The sequence below is a fragment of the Ascoidea rubescens genome (genome assembly GCF_001661345.1).
Source record: "Ascoidea rubescens DSM 1968 unplaced genomic scaffold ASCRUscaffold_2, whole genome shotgun sequence".
NCBI lineage: Eukaryota > Fungi > Ascomycota > Saccharomycetes > Ascoideales > Ascoideaceae > Ascoidea > Ascoidea rubescens.
Window position 1 is genome coordinate 1276810 of NW_017962914.1, and position 23539 is coordinate 1300348.

The 23539-nt window shown below is 33.9% G+C and overlaps 7 protein-coding genes and 1 non-coding gene across 8 annotated transcripts; 5 read left to right on the plus strand and 3 right to left on the minus strand.

The window, feature by feature from the left end:
- Positions 1-285: 285 nt before the first annotated feature.
- Positions 286-2863, minus strand: LDB19 (Ldb19p). The gene has a single exon (XM_020192723.1). It carries the CDS (start codon positions 2597-2599, stop codon positions 596-598), a length of 2004 nt encoding a protein of 667 aa, XP_020049458.1. The 5' UTR covers positions 2600-2863; the 3' UTR covers positions 286-595.
- A 4056-nt stretch (positions 2864-6919) lies between these two features.
- ASCRUDRAFT_68919 (acetate--CoA ligase) lies at positions 6920-8917 on the plus strand (the record flags this gene model as incomplete). The annotated part of the gene is made up of 1 exon (XM_020191600.1): positions 6920-8917. One exon carries the CDS (start codon positions 6920-6922, stop codon positions 8915-8917), a length of 1998 nt encoding a protein of 665 aa, XP_020049459.1.
- A 3329-nt stretch (positions 8918-12246) lies between these two features.
- On the plus strand, positions 12247-14247 carry ASCRUDRAFT_68920 (acetate--CoA ligase; the record flags this gene model as incomplete). Its single annotated transcript, XM_020191601.1, has 1 exon — positions 12247-14247. One exon carries the CDS (start codon positions 12247-12249, stop codon positions 14245-14247), a length of 2001 nt encoding a protein of 666 aa, XP_020049460.1.
- A 749-nt stretch (positions 14248-14996) lies between these two features.
- ASCRUDRAFT_t21 lies at positions 14997-15068 on the plus strand. The gene has a single exon. It is a non-coding gene; the product is annotated as a tRNA-Pro (tRNA).
- A 90-nt stretch (positions 15069-15158) lies between these two features.
- On the plus strand, positions 15159-17809 carry RSC58 (Rsc58p). The gene has a single exon (XM_020188976.1). The coding sequence runs from the start codon at positions 15201-15203 to the stop codon at positions 17709-17711; it is 2511 nt and encodes an 836-aa protein (XP_020049461.1). The 5' UTR covers positions 15159-15200; the 3' UTR covers positions 17712-17809.
- A 98-nt stretch (positions 17810-17907) lies between these two features.
- NCS6 (Ncs6p) lies at positions 17908-19125 on the minus strand (the record flags this gene model as incomplete). Its single annotated transcript, XM_020190286.1, has 1 exon — positions 17908-19125. The coding sequence occupies one exon, from the start codon at positions 19123-19125 to the stop codon at positions 17908-17910; it is 1218 nt and encodes a 405-aa protein (XP_020049462.1).
- A 292-nt stretch (positions 19126-19417) lies between these two features.
- ASCRUDRAFT_31261 (NAD(P)-dependent alcohol dehydrogenase) lies at positions 19418-20509 on the minus strand (the record flags this gene model as incomplete). The annotated part of the gene is made up of 1 exon (XM_020190259.1): positions 19418-20509. One exon carries the CDS (start codon positions 20507-20509, stop codon positions 19418-19420), a length of 1092 nt encoding a protein of 363 aa, XP_020049463.1.
- Positions 20510-21056: 547 nt separating this feature from the next.
- Positions 21057-23489, plus strand: ASCRUDRAFT_6726 (tRNA methyltransferase RSM22; the record flags this gene model as incomplete). The annotated part of the gene is made up of 1 exon (XM_020191375.1): positions 21057-23489. The coding sequence occupies one exon, from the start codon at positions 21057-21059 to the stop codon at positions 23487-23489; it is 2433 nt and encodes an 810-aa protein (XP_020049464.1).
- Positions 23490-23539: the final 50 nt, after the last annotated feature.

Here is a 23539-nt window from a genome sequence, read left to right on the forward strand (position 1 = left end):
AATTCAAAAAAAGAGAACCCCAGGGAATTTACTCAACAAACATCTTTGGTTATAATTTGTTGTCTCTATTTTCTTGCAATATATTACTTTTGTGATTATTCTTGGAAGATGGATTTTTGTAACCAATTTTCGTCATTCCGAATCGAGAACAATCCATTGGACTGGCGACAGAATACGGTAGGTTTTTATCACTGAAAAAACCACAGAATGAATAACAAAAGCTAACAATTGCCTTTGATAAAAGCTACAGTTGGAAGTAGATAAGATAAAGAGTACGAAAATAAAATTTATGAAGACTTTGAATTTTATTTGCGTGTTTTGAACTATAGAACATTATAAACTATGAAAATACTAATACAGGGTAGACAATGATTTCTGGTCTTAAATATTAAAACCAATTTTGAAATAAAGTTTCATGAGTTTCGTGAGAATCTTAAAATGTGAATAAAATAGCATAAAAAAAAGATTAAAGAGCTTTCTTAAAATTGAACTTATAATAAAACCATAGAGGGTTACCAAAAATAGAAAAATACACCAATTAAAACGATAAAAAGATTAATATAATAAAAAGCATCAAATTTTGAATTTAGTATGATTAAATTTGTAAATCATCAATCATGTTAGAATCAATTACTCCAAAAAAGCTTTCTGAGCTTGAGCCATTGGAACTTCTCATTGGAATCATAGCAGGAGTTTGACCAAATCCGTAAAAGACTGCCGATCTTTCATTAGATGGATTTGAAAGATTAAACAAGTTGTAGTTGCTATTAGTTGATGTTGAATGGCTCGATACGTGAGCTTGAAGCAATGGAGATAGACATAATAAAGAAGGAGAATCAGTGACTTCAGCATAAGTGGGTGGTGATAAAGATTTGACAGCTTCATAAGTTGGAGGGACTTCATCATCCCAAGCGATACCAAAACCAGATCTTTCAGCAACATTTAAGTTAAATTGCATTCGAAGTACTCTGGCACTTCCTGTAGGGATCCCAGATTCAGTTGAATCAGTTATTTCATTAGAAGCTTTCAGTTCGCTGTTATTATTGGGAGGGTTTGAGTTGGAATTTGCGGAATGAGTTGGGCTTGTTTTTTGATGGGGAGCTGGAGGGTTTGTTATATAGTCTTTTGCACGAGGTTGAACTGATTCTTCTGCTATCACGACTTCAACCACTAAGACATGATTGACATATATACCAAGAGTTGGATCGGATATATCACAAGACATATTAGCACCTTGAGTTAAAGTGTTGCTTGGGACTAATTTTGTTGAGGAAGATGAATGAATATAATTAGAAAACCCAGTTGAAACACGTTGAACATCAATATTTGCAACTAATTCAATGCAGCCATTTCCAGTGAAATCTGATTTCCATCCACTTTTAGCGCTACCAAAAGCAATAGTTCTCAACTCTTCAAGAAAAAGAGCCTCTTCTTCTTTAGATTTAGTTTGAGGAGCAGAAGAAGTGGAAGAAGTAATGGATAATGGAGTAGAAGGAGTTGCAGGTCTATCGTGGTTAGAAAAAACCAGATCATGATCAGATATTTCATTCTCACTTTGGTTGGTATTACTTTCTGATAAATTATCATTTGAGCTTGGAGTTGAATTATTTTGATTATTGTCAAAAAGCTCATCGTCTAATTCTCTATTTTGTTGAGATTGATCCACAGAACTGACAGATGAATTGGTAAAAATCATGTTAAAGGTTGATAATTTTTTAGGAGGGAAAGTGTGTTGAGTTTCTTTAATGTGTTGCTGTATGACTTTTAGTTTAGTATCATGGTAAGAACTTGAACAACAATTTGCTCGAACTTTCACATTTTCTTCTATTCTCCAATTCATTCTTCTCATTCTCCATCTTTTTTTATTTTCTTTGTCTACCATTCCGTCTAGTTTTAATTCAATTGAAAAATTGGATTTAGGGTAGATTACGTTAGGTAAAGTAGCACTTGCAGTAACATTTGTTGGAGGAAATACTCTGAGAGAATGTTTATCCTGTTCTTTTAAAAAGGATCTCATTATTTTTAGAGGTAATGTTGTGTCAACAGTTGTTTCTTTATTTTTGTATAGACATTTTGATGTAGCAACTAATTGATAAGTTATAGTAGCAGTATGGGTTGAACCAAGGACGCTGCTTGCAGGTAAAGATCCAGGCAAAAGATGAGAAAAGGGATAAACTTGACGACCTGGAGAGAAAGCAGTTGAAGAAACTAAGACATCCCATCTTGCCAATTCTGTTGTTTTGTGTTTGCATTTGGAACAAGAAGATATAACTGAGGAAGGTGGTAAAAAGGGTTTAGAGTAGTTAACTATTTGAAGTAATTTTATTTGGACTGAATTGATTGTGGTTGGATCAGAGGGGATAGAATCGGAAGAGTTTTTGTTGGGGATCTTGAGAATGAGTAAACCAGATAATAAAGCACCACTTGAATTTTTTGGAGAGCCGTAAAATATTAAAGGTGGACTTTCGAGTGAAAGAGTTAATGTGTAGGGCTTCTTATTGACGATGATAGAGTTGGCAAGGTCATTTAAATTTGGAATTATTCTTGAGTGAGACGAATGTTCAGAAGAATTGTTTGAGTGAGATTTCAAAAAACGCATTGTAGATTAGAGAAATTAGCATAAAGCAAGAAGCGTGAATGAAAAATTAAATTATGGAGAATTAAAGTAAATGCTGCGAAAAAAAAATTATTCAAAAAAAGAAAGGAATGCTGTGAATTGACAAAATTATTGTTGAGCAGAAACAAAATAGAAGAAGAAAAACAAACAGTAAAGGAGGTTTTGAAGGTTATATATATCAACTAAAATGAGCAAATTCTTCTACTTGGAAGTTATAGGAAGCCATCAGAGGAATATGGTTAATTTTTTTATATATCTGTTTTGATTATGATTCCATCTTTAAGAGTTTTTTTTTTAATTCCACAATTTGATTGTTAATGTCATGCAAATGATCGTTTTTTCCGTTAAAGTGTTCGTTAATGCAGGATTGCTAAAAAATTGAAGAAAACGAAAAAATAAGAAATAACCGTTTTGCAGCGCAGTACACAGCTGCACACATCTACATGATTTATTGGCAAAATCTGTGGGCAGGTGCCTTCGGTTAAAACATGTACAAAAGCTCTCTGGATGGTCTGAACCGTGGAGCGTGGCATATGTTCTGTTTTGGCAAGGAGTTTCCGCTGTGTTTGCAACGTGTTCATGCTTTTTCGTTCTGACAAAAGAGTTTATATTCTGTTTTTACAAACAAACGCATGGTAACAGCGGTTACAATTGTAAGCGCAACTAAATTAGGCAATACAATCCGTTAGTCCAAGCTTTTGCTGAACGTGGTCAAGGCTCATTTTAACATTAAGCCCTTTAAATGGTTTCTGGAAACTATTCGTTATTTGTGATACAAGTCAATAAAATTAGAATAAGGGTGATTATTATTGCTCGTGCTCCTCTGGTTTTTGCGAAACTGTGAGCAGGAGGTTTTTCAAATAATTATATTATCAAGTGCAAAAATTGAACCATTTTGCTGAATGGCGAACGGGCGAAAATAAATTTCTCAAAGTTTGTTTGAAGATAATATTTACACAAAAGAATGAATGATCAGGTTTAGAAAAATTGCTGAAAACGTTTTATCGGCTTGCCAGTTCCATTGAAAGCGAGATATTAATGTAATAAATAAACATTGATGTAAATTGTGATTATTATTTTCAATTCTGTTTTATAATAACCACAGCTTTAGGGATAATAACAATAGTACAATTTTTATTTTTGTTTGTTGTGAAATATGGGCCAAGTTACCTCTTTGGTCATAACTATGAGAGATGAAAAACTCAGATATTCACATTTTGAAAATGCTCATTCATAGAATTCATAGTTAGGTGATTAATTAATCAATACTCGCATTGATTAATTGGTAGATGATAAAAATGAAGCTTGTTATTTCAAGTGTTGGTATTATTGTTATGATATGGTTTTAGAAAGATTGGGTATATTTTTATCAATATAATTTATTTTGTTAATATGGTTATGGTTATGGTTGCTCTAATTCCCCACTGGCGGGATTTTAGTTTTTGTAGAGAAGTAAAAGAAAATTTCATAAAAAACGTGACTTGATTGAAGTTAACATAGAAGAAGCACACCCTTCCATGCATATATAAGTGTTGAGTTTATTTGTTTGTGAGAAGGAGTTAAGAAAAATAGACTAAAACAATTGAATTTTTATTGTCTAATGAATTTAATGGGTATAAGTGATATTAGTTATGGATATGTTTGTTATCTTGTGAGGAAATATGATTTGTTTTTGTTTGTCGATAATAAGATTAAATGAACAAATTTGATTAATTGTTTTGCTTTGATAATTCAATTGAGAATGTGTTGTAATGAGCAAATATTGTGAACATGAGCAAGAAGCATGGAAGCACTTTCCGAATGAGGAAGAATAAAGCCATGATATATTTTTTTTCTCTCTTTTTTTTTTGTTGAAAACAATTGAGGATAAAGATGTGTTTATGTGAGTTTATTATAAATTGCACCAGCATGAAAACTGTTGCTGGCGCCATTTGAGATTTGAGTTTGAATTTAAAATTTGGTGAAATAAAATTAGATTCAACGCTTTTGACAGATTTTTCATTTAACTCAATGGGAAAATATGGAGGGAATTAAGGCGATCCTCAAAAAAATATTTTGTGAATAGGCGAAAAAGAACAGCAATAAACAGTGTTGAAATGGGATTATTGGCAATTAAATGCGGATTTTTCTAAAAGAAGAAACATAATGCTGGGATTAAAATAACTTATTTAAGTGATAAGTGCGAAATTTGAATAAAACTTGAGTTGAATGAGTGAGATTTAAACAAAATAAACTACTAATATGTGAAAAATAAAAATTAATAGACTAACCAACTAATTTTTATTACAAGTAAAACTTAGTATACAAATGTGATGTGTAGAAGAAAATAACCGCTATTGTTGATATTGATAAGATGATAATGATAATGATAATGATAATGATAAACATCGTTTTTTTTCTTTGTTAAGTTCTAATATAAACGATTAATTTGATTATATAATAACGTGTTTATATATTCATTTGATAAGACAGGGAAAAACAAGATATTTTCCATTGAATTCATAATAATAATATTATTATGTTTGAAGCACTAATTTTGGAAAATATTCTTTATCAAACAAGGAATTCCGTGATTTTTACATAAAATAATGGCAAATTATTTAATTTATTGATTTATTAATTTATTTGCTTATTAATTTATTTATTTATTCATTTACTTATTTAATTATTTATTTATTAATTGGAATTAGTGATAAGGGAGATAAGAAAATGAATAAGATAAATTTGCAAAATAGAGAGTCACCGATTTGCAAACCAGTGGGATGGTTTTATTTGTAATCAATTAGGAAAGCTCACTGAATGGAATGATGAAATGCAACTTTACAAATTTCAGACATGTCAATATTATCAATAATATACATAACAAGTGATTTTCTTTTGCTTTTGTGGATTGAGATACTGGATTTTGATGCAAATGAACATAAAATGTGATTCAATTGATTAGGTAATAAGCCATAATGGTGGGACTGATTGGTAATAATATTCTGTTGAAACAACAATAGAAGATGAGAAAAAAAAGAAAAAAGCAATAAGGAACTTGAAAAGCACGGAACAATTGCAATTTGTGACTTTTAATTTTGGAGATGCTCCTTCATTTGAATGAGTGGTTTTGCTATGTTCACAGTTTTACAAGAAATGCCATTGAAAGATGGATAAATGGTGATTATTCGATTGGAGAGAATCCGGTTGGAATATATATCATATTAGATCAAATAAAATTGTTTAAATCACTAGTGTAGTCCAGTGGCGATTGATAAAAGTGAACCAATTTGCAAAACCGAAAACCGTAAATTGATGGACAAGAATGAGCATGGTGATGTCGATAAAGAACAGGAAACATTGGAGATACTGGGGAAGCCCAAAACGGTAGTCAAGATGAGAGATGATTCACGATGATTACTTGAAGAGAACAGCTGATTGGCAAACAGCAAGATTTAACAAAGGTAGAATGGCAGTTTTCAGCTGGCGATCTGAAAAGTGGCAAACAATTAGGGAAACGTTAGATTGGAGGCAACGTGTGAAATCAACATCGGCTCGTCAGCTAAGTTTGCGAGCCCTTACATCGACAGCTGCCAGCCAATAAGCAGCCCCGAATAGTCTGAGCATGAATTTGTGGAGTAGAGCACGTAGAAATAAGCTTTGGGGGTCTCTGGGGGTTGCTCCGTCAGGGCTCTCCACTGGACGAGCTCCAGCGAAATACATACAGACCCTGGCGACGAGGGACAATAGACGGACAGGGTCTATTAAGCTTTGACAGATCGAGTCTGCGCTGCATGGACAAGAGCGCTGGCGAGTGAGGGGAGCACAGGAAGCCTCCCAAAAACAAAGCACGAAGCCCAGCAAAAGCAGCACAGAAAGCAAAGGGCGAGCCAATTCAGGGAGGTTTGCAAGGAGCGAAACGAAAGGGGAAGCCCCACCATGGCACAGAGACCACGAAACGAGAAGCGAGAGCACAAAGAGGAGGATGTCGCGTTCCCTTTTCCCAACCCTTTCCAGCACAAGCAGCGGGCGCAGAAGCACCGGCAGCGCGCCTCCCCACCCAGCTTCTTCCACTGGTGTTGGGCGACAAGACCCAGGCCTTCAGCTGGATCTGGGCCCGAGCTCCTCTTGCGATATAAAAAGACTTTGGATCCCATGCTTTTCCTTCTCGTTTTCTTTTCCCATCATCATCTCATATTTCTTTGATAGCTCTCATACTCAAGAACTGTCTTTCTACCAATATTCTCTTCTTCTTCCTCAACCTCTTCACCTAATCTCGATTCTTGCAACCTCTCTTCTATTGTCGATTACTCTTCCTCCACAATGCCTCAATTAGAGAATGAACACTTGATGCATGTCAATCAAATTGAGCCAACCTCTGAATACCAAAAAAATCATCCATCTTCTCCAATCTTGAAAAACTTTGAAGAATACAAAACATTATACAATGAGTCAATTGAAAACCCAACAGAATTTTATGGTCGTATTGCCAGAAAGGAATTGGACTGGATCAAAGATTTCGACGTCACCAAATATCCATTGACCGGCTTCAATACCTCCTGGTTCCTCAATGGTGAAATCAACGCCTCCTACAACTGTGTTGATCGTCATGCTTTCAAAAATCCAGACAAACCAGCTATTGTTTATGAAGCAGATGAACCTGGTGAAGGAAGAATTGTCACCTATGGTGAATTATTAGCTGAAGTCTCTCAATTAGCTCAAGTCTTGACTGAATTGGGTGTTAAAAAAGGTGACACCGTTGCCGTCTACTTGCCAATGATTCCAGAAGCTATTGCCACCATCTTGGCCATTGTTAGAATCGGTGCTGTTCACTCTGTTGTCTTTGCTGGTTTCTCCTCTGGTTCTTTAAGAGACCGTATTAACGATGCTGATTCAAGAGTCGTTATCACCACTGATGAGTCCAAAAGAGGTGGTAAATCCATTGAAACAAAAAAAATTGTTGACGAAGCCTTAAAAGAATGTCCAAATGTCAGAAATGTCATTGTCGTTAAGAGAACTGGTAACAAAAGTGTTCCATTTATTGAAGGCAGAGATGTCTGGTACCATGAAGAATTACCAAAATACAAGACCTACACCCCTCCTGTTCCTGTTAACTCTGAAGATACCTTATTCTTATTATATACCTCTGGTTCAACTGGTAAACCAAAGGGTATTCAACACACAACCGCCGGCTATTTATTAAATGCTCTATTAACCACAAAATACACCTTTGATGTCAATCAACAAGATGTTTTTTTCACTGCTGGTGACATTGGTTGGATTACTGGTCACACCTATGTTGTTTATGGTCCATTAGCAGTTGGTGCCACCACTGTTGTCTTTGAAGGTACTCCTGCTTATCCAAACTTTTCAAGATACTGGGAAATTGTTGATAAATATAAAGTCACCCAATTTTACGTTGCTCCAACTGCTTTGCGTCTATTGAAAAGAGCTGGCGACCACTTTATTGAAAAATACGACCTATCATCATTAAGAGTCTTGGGTTCCGTCGGTGAACCAATTGCTGCTGAAGTTTGGGAATGGTATTACGAAAAAATTGGCAGAGGTAGATGTACCATCCAAGATACATACTGGCAAACCGAAAATGGTTCTCATTTAATTGCCCCATTAGCTGGTATTACTCCAATGAAACCAGGTTCTGCCTCCTTGCCATTCTTTGGTATCAACCCAGCTATTGTTGATCCAGTTTCTGGCCAAGAATTAAAAGGCAATAACGTTGAAGGTGTCTTGTGTATCAAGGCTTCATGGCCATCAATGACCAGATCCATCTGGAAAGATTACTCCAGATATTTGGACACTTACTTTAACCCATATCCAGGTTACTTCTTCACTGGTGATGGTGGTGCTAGAGACTCTGATGGCTTTTACTGGGTTCTCGGTAGAGTTGATGATGTTGTTAACGTTTCAGGTCACCGTCTTTCTACTGCTGAAATTGAAGCTGCCATCTTGGAAAATCCAAACGTCGCTGAAAACGCTGTTGTTGGTTTTGCTGATGAATTAACCGGTCAAGCTGTTGCTGCTTTTGTTTCATTGAAGAGAAAAGATTTATCCGAAGACCAGATTAGTCTTGCCAAGAAAGAATTAACTCAAACTGTTAGAAAAGAAATTGGTCCATTTGCTGCTCCAAAATTAGTCTTGATTGTTGATGACTTGCCAAAAACCAGATCTGGTAAGATCATGAGAAGAATCTTAAGAAAAGTATTAGCACATGAAGAAGACCAATTAGGTGATATAAGTACTTTATCTAACCCAGAAGCCGTTACTCAAATCATTTCATCTGTTCAAGCTACCAGAAAATAAAGTTATCTTTTATGTCGATATTAATGATTTTGCTTTTTTTAATTTTTTTGCTCAATTGATCCTTTTTTGATTCTTTCTTTCTTTTGTCAAAATTATAAAAGGGAATAGGAAAAGAGAGAATGATCTCATTTTTTTTTTGTTGATGAATTTTATAATTATAGTTTAAATAATAGATATTTACAAATTACTTTTTAAAAATCCTTGTAAGAAATACTTGACTTGCAACTCTTGATATTTTTTTTTTATGTTACTAAGTGAATATAACTCGAACAATCTCCACTAGAAAAAGAAATGAAAAAAAAGTGACAGTTTCAAAATAGATCAGCCAAAATGATAAACTTTTTTTCATTTTTTTTGACAGAAGATGTCTGATTTCAAAATAATGCATAACTCATGCAGTTACATGCATATGATACTTTTACCATATTTCAATTCTCTTATTTTTATTTTGAGGTGACATAGATGTATATGATAATACCGTAAGATTTTGAATCAAAACTGGATAAAAAAAATAAGTAAATTATAATATAATAAGATAAGATAAGCTAGTACTGACTTAATGGATGTTTTTAGCAAAAACTTTAAAATTAAGATAATATATAAGCTAATAATTGTTATAACATTTATAGAAATATAAATGATCGAAATACGATAATAATAAAAACAAACCACCAAACCAAAAAATTATTTGTAGAGAAACTGTAAATTGCTTGTCATTTTAATGATTTAGTATTTTTTTGTTTTTTTTGGTTATATTATTTTGATGTCTATCAATTTAGGTTTCAAAATAGAAGAATTTTCATTAGTGTTATGAATAATAGTGATTAACGTGATAATAATTCTGTAAGATTATTTGAATCAGAGCAAGGGTCTAAGGATATGCAGCGCTGGTTCTAACTTTGAGTAAATAAAATAATAACAATAATAATGGAGAAGAAAACCCCAATTAAATATTGCTAAATAGGAAATAGGAAATTTCCTGATTTATTCTCAAGATTGAAGGAGGTGTTTGGTTAAAGTAATTTTTTATTTCCAGATGTGGTTTTGTTTGATAATTGTGTTGCTGTTTTTGTTATGAATTTGAGAGTTAACCCCCAAATAAACAACCGCGAGTTTTTGTATTGTGAAATTAATTGAAAGCATAAAATGCTGATTTATGGAAAAAAAAAAATAAAATTCAATTAAAAGGGATAAAGAGGATAAAATTGTGCATTGGCAAAACCAGTAAACAAAAGTGAGATTTTATTATTATGAGAATTTCTGTTATTGTTTAAAAGTAAAAAGCAATAAAGTTAGCTAAAAAAAACAGCATTTATGTTTAAGTTTGCAACAACAACATAACAGCAAACAATTCTGTTTCTGCAAATTGGTCTATCAATGATTAAAACATAATAGGGAATAAGATAAGTTAAGAAAATGATTTCGAGCCATGAAAACTTTAAATAAGTTTGAAGATAAATGAATCACCATCATCATCCAATTTGGAAATAGTGACTAAGTAGTCTCCATTTGATGTGGATAATGTTTATATTTTGATTGTTATAATAGCTTATAAATAGCCCAACTTTCGCTCTTTTTCACTCTGATGTGGTTGAACAAATTTAACATCAAATATCTTGATATTTATAAGGATTTCAAAGCTGAAAAGTACAGTCAAAGAATATCGTAAAAGCAAGTTGAATAAGCAGCAAATTTACCACAAGACAACCAACTTCCAATGAGTTGAGCAGCAAAATTCAATTAAAAGAAAAGAGTTAGGAGAGCAATTCAGTTACCATCCAGCATAGTTGCTGTGAATCTACTCAATATCCACCAAGAGAATCGCTTACCACTCGACATTATTCATTATCTCAAATTATTCAATAATAACCAACATCAACCAATACCATCAAGAACCATTCAGCGACACAACAGCCCAACTCCAATCCTACCGACACTCAGCATGCACTAAATCAGTTAAAGCAGTCAGCTGGTTCACCAGACCGGCCTTCTATCGATTCTAGCGGTTCCCATCGTCCTTTCTTCTCCAGCGGCTCGAGCACCACGAGCATCTTGCGCACCGCACACCGCCCCTCCAATCAAACCCAGTCCGCTTCCTTCCACGGTCTTGCCACGGTGCTCTCAAACCGTTGCGCGATGGAACAGTGGGCTCAGGATCTCGTCCAGGCTCTTACCCCGCGTTATCCGAAACGCGTCTTCTCCTCATTTCTCAATGGAGACAGGACCTGCGCAGCTCCACACTGCTGTTTGTGCTGCTGGTATCATGTCTGTGATGCGACCCGCAGAGGAGCAAAGGAAGTTTTGATCCCAGTTGCAGCCGTGTGGGCCTAAAGCTGCAGCCGCATGTTTGCTGCCAGCTACTCCACAAAAAGCTGCGCAGCCTGCTGCACAGTGCGCTCTTGGCTGATGAACCGTGTCTCACACACCATCTCTCGTCGTTTTGGGCCTCAGCACAAAAGCTGCTCTCGTGATTTGAGGGAGAATATCGATCTGGACGAGCGAAACAACTCCGTTTCTGCTGGAAAGGCTTTTCTTTTTACAAGCTTTATTAAACTTGCTCACTTTGTGCCAATGCACTTCCTCACTGCTCCCATTGGCCAGCTGGGCAGTTGTGGAGTAACTGCTGACCCTGCGGGCATTTTCCTCGTGTGTAGCGACCGATGTGCGTTATCAACAGCACCCTACCTCCATACTTCTGGGTAGCTCTCCCTGCCCATTTTGCTCATCTCTCCAAATTACACCAATAATGTCCACCTGCACTCACTTCCTGCATCCCACTACGATGGTCCACTATCTTGCTATCATACCTCTGTCCCTCTCTCACTCAAGCTTTCTTGCTGCTTTCTTCGATGCTCTTTTCTGCTAAAATTCCACATCCAACTAATAATCTCGCTCTCTATTAAATTATTCTTCTCTTTCATGGAACTTTATAACTCAATTCAATACTTAGTTTTCGATTATTTCGTCTCAACTTCCGGGCCATAATTCCTTGCAATTCTTGTGATATGTGGTATTAATCAGTAATTAAACACTAAATCTGTTCAAATCATATCGCGATGTTGTCTGATTCTTTTATACATCCAGTTATTTGATTGCCAGATCAATATCAGGGTTTTTGTCTATAAATACTTTTTCAATTCTCCCTCTTGAGTCGTTTTTATTCTTCCTATTCTTGCTTATATCATCTATCAAGGGAAAAAAGAAAAAAAAAACAATCCAGAAAAAACCCATCAATCTCTTTCTAATTTCAATACCAATACCGATACCAATATCGGCTTCAATTTCAACCAACAGTAATATAACTTATCTCACTCTATTCTTATCTCAAAATGGGTCACCACGATGAACATCTCTCTGCTCACGTTGAAAAAATTCAACCACCAACTGAATTTTTCAAAAATCGTCCAGAAGGTGTAGAACCATACATTACTTCTTTTGAACAGTACCAGGAAATGTACACTGAATCTATTGAACAACCAAATAAATTTTACTCAAAATTAGCAAGAGAAAATTTACACTGGCACAGAGATTTTGAAATTGCCAAATTTCCTGAACATGGCTTTTATAACTCTTGGTTTGTTGGTGGTCAATTAAACGCCTCTTACAACTGTGTTGACCGTCATGCTTTCAAAAACCCTGACAAACCAGCTATCATTTATGAAGGTGATGAACCAAATTCTGGTTACAAAGTCACCTATGGTGAATTATTAGCCCAAGTCTCTCAATTAGCTCAAGTTTTGCTTGAATTAGGTGTTAAAAAGGGTGACACCGTTGCTGTTTACTTGCCAATGATCCCAGAAGCCATTATTACCATCATGGCTATTAACCGTATTGGTGCCATTCACTCTGTTGTCTTTGCAGGTTTCTCTGCTACTGCTTTAAGAGACCGTATTAACGATGCTTACTCACAAGTTGTCATTACTTCTGATCAATCTAAAAGAGGTGGCAGAACCATTGAAACCAAGAGAATTGTTGACCAATCCATTAAAGAATGTCCCCAAGTTAAAAATGTCATTGTCTTTAAAAGAACTGGTGATGAATCTGTCCCATTCAACTCAAAAGTTGACTTGTGGTGGCACGAAAATTTACCAAAATACAGAAACTATGTTCCTCCTGTTCCTGTTAATTCTGAAGATCCCTTATACTTGTTATACACTTCTGGTTCAACCGGTAAACCAAAGGGTTTAGTCCACTCAACTGCTGGTTACTTATTAAACGCCATTGTTACCGCTAAATATGTTTTTGACTTACATCCAGAAGATACCATTTTCACTGCTGCTGATATTGGTTGGGTTTTAGGTCACACCTATGTTTGTTATGCTCCATTAGCAATTGGTGCAACCACCGTCTTGTATGAAGGTACTCCAGTTTACCCAACTCCAACCAGATTTTGGGATATCATTGATGATTACAAATGTACCCAATTCTATGTTGCTCCAACCGCTTTGCGTTTACTAAAGAGAGCTGGCGACCACTTGATTAAACCATACGATTTATCAACTTTACGTGCTTTAGGTACCGTCGGTGAACCAATTGCTCCTGATGTATGGGAATGGTATTACGAAACCATCGCCAGAAAGAGAGCCTCTATTTTAGATACCTTCTGGCAAACTGAAACATCTGCTCCAGTTCTTTGTCCAATTGCTGGTGTTACTCCATTGAAACCTGGTTCATGTTCATTACCATTCTTTGGTGTTAAATGTGCCATCTTGGATCCTCAAACTGGTGAAGAATTGAAAGAAAATGATGTTGAAGGTGTTCTTGCTTTCGCTTCCGCATGGCCATCATTAACTAGAACTGTCTGGAAAGACTATAAGAGATACTTGGAAACCTACTTCCATCCATTCCCAGGTTACTTCTTCACTGGTGATGGTGCTGCAAGAGATAAAGATGGTTTCTTCTGGATTCTTGGTAGAGTTGATGATGTTGTTAACGTTTCAGGTCACCGTCTTTCTACTGCTGAAATTGAAGCTGCCATCTTGGAAAATCCAAACGTTTCTGAAAACGCTGCCGTTGGATTCCCTAACGAATTAACCGGTCAAGCTGTTGCTACATTCGTTGCCTTGAAAGCTGGTATAAGTGGTGCTGAAGCTGAAAAGATCAAAAAGGATATCATCTTAACTGTTAGAAAAGAAATTGGTCCATTTGCTGCTCCAAAGGAAATCTTTATTGTTGATGACTTACCAAAAACAAGATCTGGTAAGATTATGAGAAGAATCTTAAGGAAGATTTTGGTTCACGAAGAAGACCAATTAGGTGATGTCAGTACATTATCTAATCCAAATTCAGTTGGTGACATTGTTAACATTGTTAAAGCCCACAGAAAATAAGCGATGAATAACACTAATGACAGGTTTTTAAATTTTATTTCTTTAACGATATCATGTTTTTTTCTTTAGCCATTATTTTTATATTATTTTTGTTTTTTTCCCTTGACTTTAAATAAAGATTTTTAGATTTTCGAACTGATAAATAATTGATAAAAACTGATAATTGTAGTTTGTACATCGTTGCTTGAAGATTAAAGCATCCATCTCTAGCGCTGGCAACGTATCAAGTACATACCAATGCCATCATATCAACAATTCACTATAAACAATAAACCATAATACCCTCAGCACTGACTTCCCAATTCCGCAAACAAAACCTCCATTATTTTCACCACTTCCTTCTGCGAAACAGCACTTATTTTCACCTCACTCTTTGATCTGATCAAATATGTTACCTTTTTTTTTTAAAAAAATAACTGCTAAGAACACACCTATTGGGGTTCTTGCACGGTGCTGTTTACTACAGTATATAAAACTACGAAAACTGTCCCTGTAATTTTACCATGGATGTGAGAAAACCCTAAAGGGAAGAAAACTCACATCAAGGACGAATGAATTTAAATAAGAAATAGATGTTGTATCTTGTTTATTTTATAAATTGCCATGCATGGGAGACAAAAACATATAGTTTCTGTAGGCCTCTATCAAATATGTTACCTAAAACAGCAAAGTCACCTGATATTTACTTCTTTCTGCTTACTAATATGTGGCTGTAAATAGCCTGGGTTTATTTTGAAAAGAAAGGGTTTGGCCGTGTGGTCTAGTGGTATGATTCTCGCTTTGGGTGCGAGAGGCCCTGGGTTCAATTCCCAGCTCGGCCCGCTTTTTTAATGTTTTTGCATGTACACCGTTTTTTTTTTGCTTTCAGAGGAAGGACAATTAACTAAAGACAGTTCATTATTCACATCTGCCTGAGCTATCAATTTTTTGTTGATATCTTGCTTATCATCAACATGTCTGCAGACCAACAAGACCAGAACATCAATGTCAAGCATGTCTACAACGAGTTTGTCGACAATCTATTTGTTGTCTTAAAGGAGCTAGACAAGGATGATCTCGTTTTGAATAATTTGTTTCCCTCCCAGTTTTTTGAAGCTGATTTCAACCATATTCAAGATGCTTATTTGAAATATTTAGACAATTTCCTATATGAAGATGATGTGGAAAACCTCGGTAATGACAGCAAAATCACTCCAGAGACTGGTAATGATAAAATCAGAATCAAAAATGACACTCATATATCCTCCAATGGCAACCCAGACAAATTTAACAAACAAGAGGACCCTGAGTACCAGTCTCTTGATCAATCTCACAAAAAACTTGATCTGAGCATCGAGAATTCTAATCCTATTAAGAGAAAACCTAAACTTATTACCCAGGAATTTCTAGAAGATTTCAAAAACAATCAAGCAACCTCACTTCTTAAAAAGTATGAGAGTAAACTATATTATTTCAATCCCAATATTTCCAATATTCAAATTGATCTGAGTAATTTAAGTAAAGAAAATGATTTTCTAATTTATAAACTATTCCATGATATCAAATTATCTTGTTTCATTTTAATCTACAATTTAACAAAAATGAATAAAGCTGGTTCAATCGTTTACAATAACATTGACAAGTTTTATCAAATTTCTTTAAATTTAATACTAAATAAGTCATTCAACTTGAGGGCTTTATTATCTTCTTATAAACCTATTGAAATTGTTTCTAATACTAACAATGATACTATCAATATAAATAACAACAAAGTGGACAAAAATAAAAGGACAAGAATGAAAACAAGAAGCAAATCAAAATCAAAATCAAAGTCCAAAAATATTAATAATAACACCAAGAATTCAAATGATACAGAAATGACAAACAATACAAATGACAAAATTGATAAAAATGCAAATAATGTCAATAACATCATTGCTAATAATAATAATAATAATAACAGTAATAATAATAATAATAATAACAGTAATAATAATAATAATAATAACAGTAATAATAATAATAATAATAATAATAATAATAGTAATAGTAATAGTAATAGTAATAGTAATGGTAATATTCATAGTAATACCGCAAATAACATTAATAACTTTGACTTTAACAATAAAAATGACATTAATAATAACTTTGATATTAACAAAAAAATTATAAATGATGATGACTTCAACTCAATTTCTCCCGTTTTAGCTCAACTTCTTACCAATCATTTAAACAAAGATTTAAAAAAAATTGAGATTTCCTTTAACATACCAAATAATGAAGCCATTTATTTTCAATCAAATAATAACAATGTTACTAATAATATGCCCTTATTTTCATCTTTAATTAATAAATCATCTTTGGTCGATAACATCGACATTAAAAATGAAACTGAAACTGAAACTGAAACTGAAAATAATAAAAATAATATTTTCAAAACTTTGACAATCTTACCCCAATCATATTCTTATCCTGTCGCTAATCTTGGTTCTTTAAATTCTTCAATTAGCAATAATAGAAGTTTTAATTACAACTCTGATATTAATAATAATATAATCTTAAATCCATTTTGTCATCCAAATTGGTATTTTTTACCTGAAAAGCATTGGAATGGTCATCTCAATTCTCTCTCAATTAAGTTTCCTTTTGTAGATGAAAAAAATTTCATTTTTTCAATTAAATCGGTTGAAAAATCATGGTTTGAACAATTAGGTTTGAAAGAATTACTCAATATAAAACAAAATTATTATGATTCAATCAACCAGAAAAAAAGTGATCTTAAAGCTGATTTAAAGTCTGATTCAAGCATTCAGACTAATGGAAACTTGAAAAAAATTGAGCAAAATTCAGTTTTAAATGAAAATAATAATAATAATAGTAATAACAACAATAATAGTAATAACAATAATAGTAATAAAATTGCTACTATCGTTATTGATAATAATAAAAATCAAGTTGATGAGACTGATGTATTAATGACTGATGAAACAACAGAAATCAATGAAAGCGAAATAAATAAAAAAGAAAATCCTCGAGAGTCAAATAAGATAAATCTTGAGAATCTTTTGCAATTCAATCCTTTGCATCTCACAATTGACGATGAAGAAATCCATGCTTTTAAAAATGGGACCCAGCAACAATTAGCTAGTAAATTAATATTAAAATTAAATGATTTGAGAAATAAAAGAATAGCTACTCTAAATAGAATTTCAAAACCTACTATTGAAGAAAAAAAAAATTATTTGAAGCTTCAAAGAATATTATCAAATATTCTTTCTGACATTAATCCAAAGGATATCGTGTATGATGAGGAAACTAATGCTGATGGTATTAAATTTAGTGAAAATATTCCTGTTTTTGCTACTAATTATAGTGGCATATTACCCCCAATTAATATTTCTAATCAGAATTTTTCTCCTAGTGGGAAGCCAATTAAATCAAGTGGTAGGTCACAAAATATGAATTCGAAATCAAAAAGACGTTAAAATTTATTTAAAATTTATTTTACATTTTTGTTTTTTTTTATTTCTGCTAGTGGATTTATTCTTTCTTTTGTATTTTTAACTACCTATTTATTTATTCTAATTTTATTTTTCTGTTTTTTTTCTATAATTATGTAGAATATAAAATATTATAGTATATTGAATAGAAAATAAAAATTAATACATATTTAATATTTGATTAAAATGACAACGTTTCCAAACTTCTCAACACTTTTGCAGCTCCATCAGTTGAAATATTATTATCTATTGTTATTTTTGGTTTCATTTTCTCCAATGTTTGCAATAGCACACATGCTTTACATATTTTATTTGATGATAAGTAGCCGCATTTTAAACATTTATTACCATCTTTATACTTTGCTCGATCGTGACCTAAAGAAATAGAACCATCAGATAATACTTCCATTTCTCTGTTTTTATTATTGTTTTGACCATTTTCTGCAGTCTTTTTGTCAATTGTCTTTACCTTTCTAAATTGTTTTTGTTTGTTAATTCTTTTGGGCTGCAACAAGAGATTTTCTCCACTATATATGATATCGATAACAGTACTTGATCTTGATTTTTCAAGTTGTTTCATTAATTCTCTGGCGGTTCCTCTAAAGGCTTCCGGAGCATAAGTACATTCAGTTGAAAAATAATCCAATTTTTTGAAATGAGCATACAACACAATCTCCTTTTGATAAGTGAATTTAAATGGTTTTGATCTCTTTACCGGAGAACCAGCTGATTCTGTTATAATAGCAGTTGATTTTTCTAATCTTGCTAAGTCACCTCTTAAAATATTCATTAGAACAGTTTCAGCCATATCATCAGCGTTGTGGCCAGTCACAACATGATTTATACCTAGTTTTAATGCACCACGATCCAAAGCTTGTCTTCTTAGAACACCACAATAAGTGCAGGAGTTTCTTATGCCACAACAGGTTACTATTTCATCCATGGTCCAATTATACAAATCTTTATAGGAGACAATTTCTAGAGGTAGACCATATTGAACCTGGTTTCTCTTTACAGTGGCTAAAGAGTCATCTCTGTAGCCAACGATTCCTTCATCTATGCTTAATAACACTAAATCAAGACCATAATCATAACGATCATTCAATGTTTTCATGACATAGGCTAAAACAGTGGAATCTTTTCCACCTGAGGCACCAAGAGCTAGTTTTTCACCACGATGGTACAAATTATTATTGGTAATAGTCTGGTGTATTTCTGTTTCAAAAACATTGAAAAAACATAATTGACATAATTTCTGTAGGTTTTTTGGTCTTTTCACAGCAGCCTTTCTTGAGTGGCATAATTCGCATAACGCAGATATCTTAACTGGTCTCTGTGCCAGTCTGGTTGCTCTTGGAACGAATTCAGGAGATCGGATAGTTTCTGGCGCCACAGTCATGTTTGGTTGTTCTAATTGTTTATTGTTTATTAGTTTTTGTTATATATTTCAGTGTGATGAGTGAAGATAAGGAATAAAAAATATTTTTCAATTTTTTCTGGAGGATAACGAGTTACCACAGCCGTGGATTTGAAATTGTCCTCAAATCACTTTTTGTGTTTTACGCATCAAAAAAAGAAAAACGCACGAAAACAAGATGATGAGCGAGTTGGTATCGAGAACTGGTGTAAGTTCAGTATAATGTAGAATCTATATATCAGAAGCAAGCAGAAAGAGTCTAGTCTAGTCTAGTCTAGTTTCCAAAGGCCTTATCGTAGTCGACAAAAGTAAATCTGAAACGAATGTCGTTTTTGTCGGTTCTCTCCAAGGCCTTTTTGCAATTTTCTATAGAAATTGGAATGGTTTCAACCCAGCCATGAATATTGTTTTCACTTGCCAATTGCAACATGTATTCGATTTCCTTTCTTGAGCCTAACAAACTAGCACCCATGAAACAAGCATTTTTCATAAACGATCTGGCATTGATATCGAAATTGCCTTGAGTGGGCAAACCAACGTTAACAAATTTTCCACCGATAGTTAAAGTAGCTAAATAGGAACTCAAATTGAAATTTTCGGTTGAATTTGCAGTACAAACAATCAAATCCAATTTGTATTGATAAGGTTCAAACCAGTTTGGGTCATTTCCAGTTGCAATGTAGTGGTCGACGCCTAGGGCCAAACAATCCTCTTTTTTGCTATCATTTCTCGAAAAAGCATAAACTTCAGCACCTAAGGCTTTGGCAAATAAGATACCAAAATGGCCCAAACCACCAATACCAATAATACCAACTTTTGAGCCCGGTCCTACCTTTGCACGAACCAATGGAGAAAAAACAGTTATACCAGCGCATAACATTGGTGCAGTTGATTCAGAAGGCAAGTTGTCAGGTATTTTGAAAGCAAAATGTTCATGAACTCTAATATCAGAAGCATAACCACCAAAACCATTACGTCCATCAGGATACCTGCTGTTATAGGTAAAGACAGACTTTGGACAATATGGCTCGTTGTCAGACTTGCATAGCTCACAGTCTAAACAAGAAAATGCTTGAGCACCAACACCAACTCTGTCACCAACCTTCAAAGTTTTGACATTTGAGCCAACCTTGGTCACTTTTCCAATAACCTCATGGCCAACAACCAATGGATAAAAATAGTTCTTGCTCCAGTCAGCTTTTAATGTGTGGATATCAGAGGCGCAAAGACCACAGGCCTCGATTTTGATATCGATATCGTTGACATCAAATGTTTTGGGCAAAAATTCGATCTTGGATAAAGTTGACCAGTTTTCAGGTTCTTTTTGGGTAAGACCAAAACCTTGAAAAGCTTGTTCTGTGCACATTTGTGAAACTTGTGGTAGATTAGGTGCTGTGTCGAGTGTCTAGTGTTGGATGTCGAGTGTAGTAAAGCCAGAATGCCCACACTGAACAGAAAGGGCGCCCTTCTTTCTTTTATACAATTGGAACTGGAAGATTTGCAATTACAGATGATTTCATTCTTGAGCATAAAATCCACAATTAGAAAACGTTTCGGAGTTGGAAAAATTCCCGATTTGGAAACTCCCGCGCTCTTTGCCAAAGAATGGCTTTTGGCTGGAAGCTTTTGGATTTGACAGAAGAGACACAACAGCAGCTTAAGAAGAATTTTCAAAGCACTTTTGGAACTTTTTTGGAGAAGCCCCAGAGGAAAAAACAGCAGACCTCGCCATGAAGTTGCTCTCTCAAAACCCCTTCGAGAAACAGTCCTACCAAAGTAATGGGAAATTTGTCAATGCAAATCCGGTAAGGCACGTGGTTCAAGATCGGATATCTCCCGATTGAGTTTTTGAAAATATTTTTTCTGGAGTTTTTTCTGTTTCGAATCTGATCCAACGAAAGCATAACTATATAATGTTCAAAATACTAGCGAGAAATGCAAACAGAAGAGTGGCTGTCCATAATGGAATACCTAGACAAATAAGGACTTCTTTTGCAAGTTTTTCAACATTAAACAATTCTCTCCTAGATCAGAAACCCGATACCAACCCTGAGGAGATATTGAAAAGCAGCGACAAAATCGACTATTCATCCTTCGATAACTCTGACTTTTTTATTACTGGAGATAATTCTGACAAAAGCCTTTCTTTTGATATCAGTCCCTTTAGAAATCCAGACTTCACTTTGAAGAATACAAAAGCACGAACCTCACAGCAAGCCAGACTCTCTGACAATGCCCTACTGGGAAAGTTCAATCGCTTTGGTCAAGTGAAAATTCCCACTATTTTATCTGATACAATCAATGACTATTTTTTGAGAAAATATGAACCAGCTAAATTAAGAGAGTATGCTACCAGTTACTTTTTGCATCTAAGATTCAATCCTTTACACAAACCACCTACAACTCCCTATGAAGTTGATACCAGTATATGTGTTTTGTTTCCTCAAAATTATGCCTCCATCTTTCAGGTATTAGCCGAATTAAAAGGAAATGTCTCAAGCAAAGACAAAACTTTCAATCCCCAGAAAATATTGGTAACTGAACAAGGTCCTGCAACTGGGATGTTAGCACTAAATGAATTAATGGGTGAAGATTTTCAACCACAAGTTAGAGATATTTATATAAAACATTCCAATTATGTAATGGAAAATAGAGCCAAAGTCTTGCTAAGTAGACAATTGTCTGAAGTGCCTAGATCTGATATCGATAACTCATCAGATAAGGATAATAATGACAGCAATGATACTAGCAATAATCAAGATGATAACATTAGTAAAAACGATTACGAAAGTGCCGAACCACAGCTTGATGGTCAAATTGATGTTAAAAAGATTAAAATAAACTCTAAATTTCTTGATCATTTACCAACGAAAAACTCTCCTAGAAAATATGATTTAATCATTGCAACTCATCAATTATTAGAAGATGAAAAGTTATTTCCTCGTCAAATTGATAATAACCTTGAAAAATTATTAGATTTATTAGAACCTGAAGGCCATTTAGTTCTTATAGAAAGAGGAACATTTTGGGGTTTCGAAATCCTTTCAAGAGCTAGAGAAATCACCATGAGACCTTCAAACTATTCTAAATTTGAATACGGAAAGATTCCAAGACCTTGGATTAGAGGTTCAACCATGAAAGTCGTTAATAAATTGTTAAATACAGATTCTGCTAACAATAAAAAATTCAATAGAAAACAAAAGATATCAGATTTGGAATCTGAATTAAATGAAAAATATGGTCAAATTCATGAGAATGATCTTGATTATGAAAAGGATTTACATGAAAATTTTGATATATTATCCGTAAAGGATTCAATACAAGAAAAGGCAATAGAAATTGAAAAAGAATTGAAAACTGATTATTATTTATCCATTTTATCTCCATATCCACACCATCTTCCTTGTCAATTAGTTACCAAAAATCCTTTACTAATTGATGAAAAAAATGGCTCGAAATTGAGATGGTTGAAGTTTTCAGTTTCATTAGAAAGACCAAAATTCACAATGGAATTGAAAAAGGGAAGAAGATTAGCTGCCACATGGGATCCAAAGTTATTAGGATTGTATAAAACTGGAGAATTTTCAACTTCTAACCCCTTTGGTCTTAAAAACATAGCAAAAAGTGGAACAGGTAGAGCTGGAGGTAAAAATTTTGAAATTGCAAATTTTTGTTTTTTGATCTTCGAAAGGTCTAAAAACGATCCTGAAACAATTCAAAAAATCGAAGAAAAACGATTAGAATCTCAAGTTACTAGTAAAAGACTAGAAACCTTAAGAAAATTCAAGGATCAAAATTCAATTTTGAAAACAGAAGAACTTCTTAGTAAAATAAAACAGGACTGTTTAGATAGAAATGACAGCTCATTGTGGCCAAGAATAATTGATCTGCCTGAAAAGAAAAAAGGGCATGTTGTCCTAGATGTTTTGACTCCTTTTGGCTCATTTGAAAAATGGAATATTCCAAAATCTTATGGTAAACAGCATTATTATGATGCAAGAAAAGCTAAAATGGGTGATTCCTGGCCTTCTGGTTATAAAAGTACTCATGTTCTTCCAAGGGTTAATAATTTAAGCAAATTATTTTCTGGAACAAATGTGCAATTTGAATATGGAAAGGCTGCAAAGAAAACTGAAAAAATCATTAAAAAGGCCATTAAGAGAGAATTAATTGAAAACGATGATAGCGAATTAAGAGGCGATATGCTTTTATTTGATAATAAGATTGAAGAAAGAATTTCTCGTACTAAAGAACTTATTAAAAAAGTTCAACCAAATCTTTCAAAAGAACAAAATGCTCTTGTCTCAGAAAAGTACTTGGAAGAAGTGTATGGTAAAGTCAAATAGTTTATATTGTAAATATTATTAACATGTAATTATAAAGGCGTCCTTTTGAT

What these genes read in the sequence shown, in the direction of transcription:
- LDB19 (XM_020192723.1), bottom strand. Translation starts at nt 2,599, where the DNA reads ATGCGTTTTTTGAAATCTCACTCAAACAATTCTTCTGAACATTCGTCT.
- RSC58 (XM_020188976.1), top strand. Translation starts at nt 15,201, where the DNA reads ATGTCTGCAGACCAACAAGACCAGAACATCAATGTCAAGCATGTCTAC.